The sequence below is a fragment of the Macaca nemestrina genome, chromosome 4, assembly GCF_043159975.1.
Source record: "Macaca nemestrina isolate mMacNem1 chromosome 4, mMacNem.hap1, whole genome shotgun sequence".
Classification (NCBI taxonomy): Eukaryota; Metazoa; Chordata; class Mammalia; order Primates; family Cercopithecidae; genus Macaca; species Macaca nemestrina.
In genome coordinates, this window is record NC_092128.1 from 18,469,817 (window position 1) to 18,481,760 (window position 11,944).

At 49.4% G+C, this 11,944-nt stretch overlaps 1 protein-coding gene across 3 annotated transcripts in view; it reads left to right on the forward strand.

Moving 5' to 3' along the window:
* Window positions 1–2,513, forward strand: part of LOC105471279 (DENN domain containing 2A) — a 126,591-nt gene extending 124,078 nt beyond the window's left edge. For all 3 annotated transcript variants that reach the window (XM_011723658.2, XM_071094367.1, XM_011723661.3), the window contains 2 exons: window positions 1,208–1,294; window positions 2,190–2,513. In XM_011723658.2, coding sequence (XP_011721960.2) covers window positions 1,208–1,294; window positions 2,190–2,221 — 119 coding nt within the window. In that variant the 3' untranslated portion in view covers window positions 2,222–2,513. The remainder of the gene's footprint in view (window positions 1–1,207; window positions 1,295–2,189) is intronic.
* Window positions 2,514–11,944: the final 9,431 nt, after the last annotated feature.

Here is an 11,944-nt window from a genome sequence, read left to right on the forward strand (position 1 = left end):
CTGAGCAACAAGAGTGAAACTCCATCTCAGAAAAAAAAAAGAAAAAGAAAAGGAAAAAAAAAATTACCTGGAAAAAGCCGGGCGCTGTGGCACACTCCTGTAATCCCAGCAGTTTGGGAGGCCGAGGTGGGCAGATCACCTGAGGTCAGGAGCTCGAGACCAACCTGGACAACTTGGTGAAACCCTGTCTCTACTAAAAATACAAAAATTAGCTGGGCGTGGTGGCATCACTTGTAATCCCAGCCACTCAGGACGCTGAGGCAGGAGAATCGCTTGAACCCAGGAGGCGGAGTTTGCAGTGAGCCACAATGGCGCCATCACACTCCAGCCTGGGTGATACAGCAAAACTTTGTCTCAAAAAAAAAAAAAAATATCCAGAACCCTCTGTCCATGAAAAATCAGTCAGCAATAAGACAGAGTGCCTGAAGCTCAGACCCCAGGGGTCTGAGAAGCTGCCTAGGAGATGGCCTATCCAGCCATCCTCCCTCCACAGAGGGACTCCTGGAAAACTAAGCCGCTTGGCTAGGGCCCTCTTACAGGAGAATGCAGGGAAATGGGAGTGCACAGGCACCCCTTCCGAGCCAGGACAGTCTGGTTCGACTTTTCTTTTTTTTTTTTTTTTGAGATGGAGTTTCATTCTTGTTGTCCAAGCTGGAGTGCAAAAGCACAACCTTGGCTCACCGCAACCTCCGTCTCCCGGGTTCAAGCGATTCTCCTGCCTCAGCCTCCCGAGTAGCTGGGATTACCGGTGTGCACCACCATGCCTGGCTAATTTTTTGTATTTTTCAGTAGAAACGGGGTTTCACCATGTTAGCCAGGCTGGCCTCGAACTCCTGATCTCAAGTGATCTGCCCACCTCGGCCTCCCAAAGTGCTGGGATTACAGGCGTGAGCCACCATGCCTGGCCACTCCGGTTCAGATTTAAAACCGCCCACCTGGCACAGTGTAGACGCTTGGAAGGCGTTTGTTGAATAAAAATAGGATTTCATCTACGAGGTGGCTTTATAGCCTTCCAAAGACAGTTATTGCACAGGTGGGGCAACTATAAGAGCAATAAAACCCTTATAAAACCTGATTCAGAGCATGTTTATAGGAGTAGCTTAGTCTCAGAAACAAGGTTTCTCTTTTTTCTGGTAGGGAGGAAATGGGCACGTTTAGAAGCACAAAGACCAATAACTCAAATGACTGGGATTTCTCTTGTTAACAGGACTGTTTGAGGTCCGAGCCCAAGAGTATCTGGAAACACTCCCCAGTGGAGAGCACAGCGGTGTCAATAAGTTCCTGAAGGGACTAGGTAAGGACCCGGGCTCTGGGTGCCCAGCCTATGTGCCTCTGAGTTTTCTGTCTCCGAGTCCCAACCAGTTCCCTCCACTGGAGCCAGTGCCCTGAATAATGCAGAGCTTTACGGCCTGCACTGGGCAGATGCTACTGGCATTTTAACCTCCTGTTCTAATCTGTCCCCAAAGAGAAAACAAAGGAAACGCTGCCCCCAGCACCTCCTTTTCTGGGTCCCCGGGCTTTCTCGCTATCTTCTTTCTCTATGATCTCCTACACTTTTAAATCTCAGTGGAACTGAGCCGAGGGAGCATGGCGGGAACCAGACAAGTATATCTGACAAGGAAGACTCGCACTGGTGTCCAAATTCCCCTGGAAAGTAGAAACGTCACACTTACAAGGACTGCAGTTTAATCAGTGAAAAGGCCTTACAGGGAAAGGGAGGATGAAGAACACAGCAGAAAAAAGAGGACGGATGCCCCAGTAGGGAGGTGTCTGCAGCAGTGAGGCTCTCCCAGAGGGCCTGCCAGGGGTGCCATGTCTGTGCCTCCTGCAGGATGGAGGGCTACCTGGAAGCGGAGTGTTTTAAATAACACAGCATTGCTGGGCACTTTCTCTTCCCTTGGCTCCTGAGGGATGTGTTAATTCAGTGCTTCCTTTATTACCACAGCAGAAGCCAGCCCTCCTAGACAGCTCTGATGGTCTTCCTTTCAAACCCCTCAAAGTCTAAGGAAGACCCTAGGGGGATCTCTGGAAAGAACAAAGCCCCTTTGGTTTATCCAGAGCAAGGGATGAGGCTCCCTGGGGTGGCGTGGGGGCCCCGTTACCCACACCACTTCTGGGTGGAAAGGGCAAGATTTGTCTCACCCTCCTTTGTCTACCTTGTGAAATGTTCTCATTTTCCTTTTTTGTAGGCAATAAAATGAAATTTCTCCACAAGAAATAACTCTCAGCTCAGCCTCAAGGGAAAACTTCCTCCTAGTGCAGCTCCATGCTTTAAAAACAGTTCCTGGGGGCCTTTCTGAAAGGCTGGCTCCCAGGTTGTCCTGGTGCGGAACTGGAGGCCACGGTGGCTTCTGACTGAGGCTGGGCTTTCCCCTGGATGGGGGCCTGGAAGCCACCCGGGAGGACAGCCCCGGAAAGGGAGCCCGAGACCAGGCGTGTCGCGGACATGCAAATGGGTTGTTTCGGCGGTTGGGGTTTTTTTTATCTTAGATATTAAAAGAAAGAAAAATGTGTGGGTTTTCTGTTTATTATGCCAAGGCCAGGAGGAGCCTGTCCTGCCCTACATGTTCCCCTTGTTCGTCCCATCCAACCACTCAGCAATGGAGCTAAGAGGTGCCGTGATGGGCAACAGAAATGAGGTGCTCCTCTGGGCGGGGCTGAGGACACACGAGGACTGTGAGGGGAGGAGGCAGAGCCGGTGCCTCGGGTTCAGGGCGCGAGGCCTCCTGGTGAAAGGCTGAGCCCTTGCCCTAGAGTGGAGGCCGGGGAGGGACGGGACCTGTAGACGGATGTGGCTTCCCAGACACGCTGCACTTCCAGAAGGGTCAGTGATGCCACCTGGTGGCTGAGGCCATGGACGTCTCTCTTCCCAAATGGACCTGACTCTTCTTGACTGCCTGTTCTCTTAGAAGCAGCCATGAACTGTCCACTGCCTGAGTAGTCCCTGGCTTTTACAGGCACACACGAAAAGAGGAAGTCTGTTAGTAAACTGTTCTGGGGGTCCTCAAGTTTATGACACTGCCTACGGCCCACCTTCCAACACATAGCCACAACTTTGACCCCATTCCCATCTCATTCCAGGGGCCCAGAGCAGCAGCATTAATGCAGTAGTGGATGTGCACTGCGTGTACACGGTGGGGGGCGGGGGGACCTTTTGTGACAGACGGTAACAAGATGGAGGGTGAGAACGCTGGGGCGGCGGCATTAGCCTTGTGCAGCCACACAGGCAGCTTGCGTTTTCTGGACCAGAAGCAGGGAGAGTGTGGAGAAGGCCGAAACCTCAGGGCGACCTAAGAGCTGTCCTGCAGCGGGGACAGTGGGGACAGCAGGGACAGCGGGGAGGCAAGAAGAGCCCAGAATGCAGCTCAGGCAGGTTCCCAGAGCAGGCCTCGGGGCCACTACCGAGCGGACCGCTGCCCGCAGCCCTCACCAGCGACCCTCACAGAAACACAAAAGGGAGGGGCCCCGACCTCAACAGTGGCCCAGGGGGTCTGTGCTACCTGGCAGGGGTTCTCAACCTTTAGGGAGGGGGAGCAAGGGACCTCCTGAGGATACATAGAAACAAGAGGAAAATGAGGAACGGTGACCTCTCCTCCTTCCTCTCAGCTGGAATGATGGACCACCTCTCCCCTCCAACTTCTACCCAGGCTTTGGTGTGTCCATTACTTTTTCAGAGGTGAGGATCCACAGTTCACATCAAATTCTCAAAGATGCCCCCAGAATGGTAGAAATCAGGCTGTGCATAAAAATTAATCTGCCTTGCCAGACGCAATGGCTCACACCTATAATCCTAGCACTTTGAGAGGCCAAGGCAGGTGGATCACCTGAGGTCAGGAGTTCAAGATCAGCCTGGCCAACATGGCAAAACCCCATCTCTACTAAAAATACAAAAAAAAAAAAAAAAAAAAAAATCAGCAGGGCATGGTGGTGAGCACCTGTAATCCCAACTCCCTGGAAGGCTGAGGCAGAAGAATCACTTGAACTTGGGAGGCGAAGGTTGCAGTGAGCTGAGATCATGCCACTGTACTCCAGCCTGGACAACAGAGCAAGACTCCTTCTCAAAAAAATCTCTGGTTGGGTGTGTGTGGGTGGGGACTGGGGGGATGCCTGAATGAGAATCCCTGAATCCTTGAGTGTGGGGGCTCAGGAATATGTATCTAACAAGCTCCTTGGATTAGTCAAGTTTGTGTGGGGGCTCAGGAATATATGTATCTAACAAGCTCCTCAGACTAGTCAACTTTATTAATAGTCTGCATATTTGTATATTGACCAGAAAGGGTCACTTTTTGGAATATACTTTCTTTTTTTAACTTATTTCACATTATATTGTTTACTTAATAACTCCAAGCGAATAAATGTACATCTTTATCAACATTCCTAATGACTGCATAATATTCCATTTTGTGGGGATACTAAAAGCTATGAGTTCATCAGCCTTTGGCTCTTTATGCATGCAGGACGTTTCCAATTTTTAACATTATAACATCAAAAAAAGCATCTTTGTACAAGTATCTTAGCACACTTGCCCCATCTTAATTTTCATTTTTTGCTTAAAGTAAAATATACATACTTTATTTTTTTATTTATTTACTTTTTTTTTTTTAGATGGAGGCTCGCTCTGTCGCCCAGGCTGGAGTGCACTGGCACGATCTTGGCTCACTGCAACCTCCACCTCCCGAGTTCAAGCAATTCTCCCCCTTCAGCCTCCCGAGTAGCTGGGATTACAGGCGTGTGCCACCATATCCGGCCAATTTTTGTATTTTTAGTAGAGACGGGGTTTCACCATGTTGACCAGGCTGGTCTCAAACTCCTGATCTCAGGTGATCCGCCCACCTTGACCTCCCAAAGTGCTGGGATTATAGGCATGAGCCACCACGCCCTGCCAAAATACACATACAGATATTAGTGTACAGCCTAACAAATGTTCACAAACAACCATGTGAACGTTGCCAGAATCAAAATGGAGCCACACAGACACACAAAATACTTGTGTGAGGATATCTGCCCAGCAACTGCCTGTCCGGCCTCAGACTGGCGCCAGCCTTATTACGGATCCTTGTAGCCAAGCATAATGATCTCAAAACAATGTGGTCCTCCCTACTTTTCCTTTAAAATCCTCGTCTTCCTTTACCTCCTTGAATATGCAGCACATAGTTTACTATGTTCCGTGTATTACCTCTGCAATGGCTATCCTCAAATAAACATGGTTTTCGGGCACAGAGGTCCATGCTTATAATCCTAACACTTTGGGAGGCTGAGGCGGGAGGATCACTTGAGACCAGGAGTTCAAGACCACCCTGGGCAACATAGTGGGTCCACCTGTCTCTACAGAAAATTTTAAAATTAGCCTAGCGTGGTGGCACACTCCTGTAGTCCCAGCTACTCGGGAGGCTGAGGCAAGAGGATCACTTGAAACTACATCACTGCGCTCCAGCCTGGGTGACAGAGTGAGACCCTGTCTCAAAAAAAAAAAAAGAAGAAGAAGAAACAGATGCAGTTTACCTATGTTACAAATCTACATACATATCCTCTGAATATAAAATTAAAATAATAGGCTGGACACATTGGCTCACGCCTGTAATCCCAACACTTTGGGAGGCCGAGGCGGGCAGATCACCTGAGGCCGGGAGTTCAAGACCAGCCTGACCAACATGGAGAAACCCCATCTCTACTAAAAATACAAAGTTAGCTGGGCATGGTGGTGCGTGCCTGCTACTTAGGAGGCTGAGGCAGGAGAATTCCTTGAACCCGGGAGGCGGAGGTTGCAGTGATCCAAGATCACGCCTTTGCACTCCAGCCTGGGCAACAAGAGTGAAAGTCCGTCTCAAAAAAAAAAAGAAAGAAAAGAAAAAGGCTGGGCATGGTGGCTCACACCTGTAATCCCAGCATTTTGGGAGGCCGAGGCGGGTAAATCACCTGAGGTCAGGAGTGCAAGACCAGCCTTGCCAACATGGTGAAACCCCGTCTCTACTAAAAATACAAAAATTAGCCAGGTGTGGTGGTGCATGCCTGTAATCCCAGCTACTCAGAAGGCCTAGACATGAGAATTGCTTGAACTCGGGAGGTGGAGGTTGCAGTGAGCCGAGATAGAGCCATTGCACTCCAGCCTGGGCGACAGAGTAAGAGACTCGGTCTCAAAAAATAATATTTATTTATTTATTTAGAGACAGAGTTTTACTCTTGTTGCCCAGGCTGGAGTGCAATGGTGCTATCTTGGCTCACTGCAACCTCCGCCTCCCGGGTTCAAGTGATTCTCCTGCCTCAGCCTCCTGAGTAGCTAGGACTACAGGCATGTGCCACCATGCCCAGCTAATTTTGCATTTTTAGTAGAGACGGGGTTTCTCCATGTTAGTCAGGCTGGTCTCGAACTCCCAACCTCAGGTGATCCACCCGCCTCGGCCTCCCAAAGTGCTGGGATTACAGGCGTGAGCCACTGTGCCCAGCCAAAAAATAATCATCATCATAAGCTTGCTTGGTGAGTAGGAAGTCAGACCAAGGGATCCAAGAGCCGGAGGAACATTTTCCCTGGAGGGCTGGGGAGGTCTGGCACTGTGGCCTTGTCTTACAAGAGAGTGTGTCCTCTGCCCACCAGATCTTCCTCTGCTTCCTCTTGGCAGTGCTAGACAACCCTTTGTTCCCCAACCACTTGCGCTCTCCACCCTCCCCATTCTCTTTCTTCCCCTGTTTCTTTTTCTTCTTTCTTATTTTATTGAGGTGAAATTCACACAACATACAATTAACGTTTTGTTTTATTTTTTGAGACAGGGTCTCACTCTGTCACCCAGACTGGAGTGCAGTGGGGCAATAGTTCCCTCAAATGCCCGCCTTTAAAGGATGCCTTCCTTAGCTCATTTCCTCAGGTGACTGATAGCCTGTCTTATACGCATATTCTCCCTTAAGTTTCACTGACAGAGAGTGATCTTAGGGCTAAGTTTTGGAAACAACTCTTCAGTCCCTCAAGTCCTAAATTCAGCATTACCTAAGAGCTTCTAAAGTGCTTTGAAGAATAAGAACATCACGCCTGTAAGGCCGAGGCAGGCGGATCACCTGAGGTCAGGAGTTCAAGAACAGCCTGCCCAACATGGTGAAACCCCATCTCTACCAAAAATACAAAAATTAGCCAGGTGTGGTGGTGGGCGCCTATAATCCCAGCTACTGGAGAGCCTGAGGCAGGAGAATCGCTTGAACCTGGGAAGCAGAGGTTGCAGTGAACCGAGATTGTACCACTGCACTCCAACCTCAGTGACAGAGCAAGACCCTGACTCAAAACAAAACAAAACAAAACAAAACAAAGCAAAACATCACGCCTGTAATCCCAGGACTTTGGGAGGCTGAGGTGGGTGGATCACTTGAGGTCAGGAGCTCAAGACCAGCGTGGCCAACATGGTGAAACCTCGTCTCTACTAAAAATACAAAAGGTAGCTAGGTGTGGTGGCGGGCGTCTGTAATCTCGGCCACTCGTGGGGCTGACGTGGGAGGATCACCTGAACTCGGGAGGCAGAGGTTGCAGTCAGCTGAGATCACGCCAGTGCACTCCAGCCTGGGGAACAGAGAGAGACTTTGTCTCAAAAAAAAAAAGAATGAAATGAGTGAAAGCATCCAGGGCCACCGGTGTCACACTCTCAGGCACATTAAAGCTGGTAAATTGAAATTTTTTTTCTTTCTTTTTTTTTTTTTTTTTTTTGTAGAAATAGGGGTCTCACTATGTTGCTCGGGCTGTTCTTTTTTTTTTTTTTTTTTTGAGACGGAGTCTCAGTCTGTCACCCAGGCTAGAGTGCAGTGGTGCTATCTCGGCTCAGTGCAACCTCTGCCTCCTGGATTCAAGCGATTCTCCTGCCTCAGCCTCCCGAGTAGCTGGGATTATAGGTACCCGCCACCATGCCCGGCTAATTTTCTTTATTTCAGTAGAGACGGGGTTTCACCATCTTGGCCAGGCTGGTCTTGAACTCCTGACCTTGTGATTCACCCACCTCGGCCTCCCAAAGTACTGGGATTCCAGGCATGAGCCACTGCACCCGGCCGTCAGGGCTTTCTTGAACTCCTGGTTTCAAAGAATCCTCCTGCCTCAGCCTCCCAAAGTGTTGAGATTACAGGCATGAGCCACCATGCCTGACCTGGTCTTTTTTCTTTTAAGTACCATTGCTCTGGATACCTTGCATAGGCTTGAAAAGCAAACCCAAAGCAGTACACAGCAGGCCCCAAAGACCCTGAGGAGCCAAACAAGCTGTGGGAGTGGGCTTAGGGGAGAACAAGATGAGTGGAAGCTGGAGGCCTGTGCAAAGGTTAGTAAGAAAAGTTATACATGCGGCCAACAAGCATATGAGAAAAAGTTCAGTATCACTTAACATTACAGAAATGCAAATCAAAACCACAATGAGATACCATCTCACACCTCTCAGAATAGCTATTATTAAAAAGTCGGCCAAACGTGATGGCTCATGCCTGTCATCCCAGAACTTTGGGAGGCCACGGCAGGTGGAATACTTGAGGCCAGGAGTTCAAGACGAGCCTGGGCAGAGGAGTGAGACCTCATCTCAATTAAAAAAAAAAAAGTCAAAAAATAACAGATGCTGGAGAGGTTGTCTGCGAAAAAGTAATGCTTAAAACAAGCTTGTCAAACTCACAGCCCATGGGCCACATACGACCCAGGACAGCTTTGAATGTGGCCCAATACAAATTCCTTAACTTTCTTCAAACATTTTGAGAGCCGGGTGTGGTGGCTCACACCTGTAATCCCAGCACTTTGGGAGGCCAAGGCAGGTGGATCACTTGAGGTCAGATGTTCGAGACCAGCCTGGCCAACATGGTGAAACCCCATGTCTACTAAAGCTAAAAAAAGAAAACACAAAAATTAGCCAGGCATGGTGGTGCACACCTGCATTCCCAGCTACTCGGGAGGCTGAGACTCAAGAATCGCTTGAACCCAGGAGGCTGATTGTGGTGAGCTGAGACTGTGCCATTGTACTCCAGCCTGGGTGACAGAGTGAGGCTTCATCTCGAAAAAAAAAAAAAAAAAAGAAAAAGAAAAAGAAAAAAGAAATTTGGTACATATACACCATGGTATACTATGCAACCATAAAAGAGAATTAGATCATGTCCATTGCAGGAACATGGATGATCTAGAAACCATCTTTTTTTTTTTGAGATGGAGTCTCACTCTGTCATCCCAGCTGGAGTGCAGTGGCACAATCTTGGCTCACCGCAACCTCCACCTCCTGGGTTCAAGCAGTTCTCCTGTTTCAGCCTCCCGAGTAACTGGGATTATAGACATGCACCACCACACCGGGTTAATTTTTTTTTTGTATTTTTAGTAGAGGCAGGGTTTCACTATATTGGTCAGTCTGGTCTCTAACTCCTGACCTCAGGTGATCCACCCGCCTTGACCTCCCAAAGTGTTGGGATTACAGGCGTGAGCCACCACACCCAACCAACCATCTTCTTTAGCAAACTAATGCAGGAACAGAAAACCAAATACCGCATATTCCTGCTTATTGGTGGGAGCTAAATGATGAGAACACATGGACACAAAGAGGAGAACACACTGGCGCCTACTTGGGACAGGACGGGTGGAAGGACAGAGAAGATCAGAAAAAATAACTATGGGGTACTAAGCTTAGTACCTGGGAGATGAAACGATTTGTACAACAAATCCCAGTGACGTGAGTTTTTTTTTGTTTTTTTTTTTTTTTGAGATAGAGTCTCACTCTGTCACCCAGGCTGGAGTGCAGTGGAGCAATCTTGGCTCACTGCAACCTCTGCCTCCCGGGTTCAAGCAATTCTCCTGTCTCAGCCTCCTGAGTAGCTGGGACCACAGGCGCCCACCACCACATCCGGCTAATTTTTGTATTTTTAATAGAGACAGTGTTTCGCCATGTTGGCCAGGCTGGTCTCGAACTCCTGACCTCAGGTGATCCGCCCACCTCAGCCTCCCAAAGTGCTGGGATTACAGGCGTGAGCCACCACGCCCAGCCACGAGTTTACTTATATAACAAACCTGCACATGTACCCTTGAACCTAAAATCAAAATCAAAAAAAAAAAAGCAAAGCCAAAGGCAAGCGAGCAGGGCCATGTACCTGCTGACACCTGTGAAAGCCTATTAACTTCAGCCCACGGCTTGTACAGTGACCACACCCAGCCCTCACCTGGCACTTAGCTGGAGTTCAGCAGCCCAACCTCTGACTTCTTTCTGGCATGAACAGATGCTGGCAGCAGGCCAGGGAGCAAACCATCTGACCTTTGATCAGCCCTGGGCTCGTTACCGGTCCCTCTTGCTCTCCTCGTACTCTGCCCATCACCCCTTTCCGCCCCAGTATAATCCTAAAAGACCACACACTTAAGGTCCGAAACTGGAACCTCGTAACAGGTTGTCCCTCCTGCTATAGAGCTAATTCCAGTGCCCCTCACCCTGCCACCACCCCCCACTCCCACCCCCACCCCCACCCTGGCGGAATGTGGACTGGGTTGTTTTCCTGTCAGAGAACTCCAGATTCACACCGACCTGCCCTTCTCTCTCACCAGCCCCATGGACAGGTGTGAAAGAGCTATTCAATGGGGCTGTGGGTGATTGAGGAGGACTACCCACAGGATGAGGCTGCAGTGAGCCCTGATTGCGCCACTGCACTCCAGCCTGGGTAACAGGCTGTGTCTCAAAAACAAAACAAAACAAAACAAAAAGCTTAAAAAAAAAAATTAAAAGAGATGGGGCTATGAGAGCCAAGTGTAAAGCCACAGATGCCCTGTATCTGGAGACGGGGGCCGTTCACCCTCTGAGGAGGAAGGCTGAATGAGGGCTTGCCACACCAAGCAGAGGCGTCATGACTGTACTTCCTGGCCTTACCAAAATTAAAAGCAAAAAGCAGAGCTGAGCTTGGTGGCTCATGCATGTAATCCTATCATTTTGGGAGGCCCAGCCAGGTGAATCATTTGAGGCCACAAGTTCGACACCAGCATGGGCAAAAAAACAACATCAAGTCAAAAAAAAAAAAAAAGACCAGGTGTGGTGGCTTATGCCTGTTATCCCAGCACTTTGGGAGGCCAAGGCAGGCAGCTCACTTGAGGTCAGAAGTTCGAGACCAGCCTGGCCAACATGGTGAAATCCTATCTCTAATAAAAATCCAAAAATTAACCAGGCACAGTGGCTCACGCCTGTAATCCCAGCACTTTGGGAGGCCGAGGTGGGCAGATCATGAGGTCAGGAGTTCAAGACCAGCCTGACCAACATGGTGAAACCCCGTCTCTACTGAAAATACAAAAATTAGCCAGGTGTGGTGGTGAATGCCTGTGGTCCCAGCTACTCAGGAGGCTGAGGCAGGAGAATCGCCTGAACCCAGGAGGCAGAGGTTGCAGTGAGCCAAGATTGCGCCACTGCACTCCAGCCTAGGCTATAGAGTGAGACCCTGTCTAAAAAAAATAAAATAAAATACAAAAATTAACTGGGCATGGTGGTGCACGCCTGTAGACCCAGATACTCCGGAGACTGAGACAGAAGAATTGCTCAAACCCAGGAGGTGGAGGATGCAGTGAGCCGAGATCGTGCCACTGCACTCTGGGCTGGGCAACAAAAGGATACTCCATCTTTTAAAAAAAAAAAAAAAAGAAAAGAAAAGGGCTGGGCGTGGTGGCTCAGGCCTGTAATCCTAGCACTTTGGGAGGCTGAGGCAGGCCGATCACGAGGTCAGGAGATCGAGACCATCCTGGCTAACACGGTGACACCCTATCTCTACTAAAAATACAAAAAATTAGCCGGGTGTAGTAGCAGGCGCCTGTAGTCCCAACTACTCAGGAAGCTAAGGCAGGAGAATGGTGTGAACCCAGGAGGCAGAGGTTGCAGTGAGCCGAGATCGTGCCACTACACTCCAGCCTGGGCGACAGAATGAGACTCCTTCTGAAAAAAAAAGAAAAAGAAAAAGGAAAGGGAAGGGAAGGGAAGAGAGGGGAGGGGAG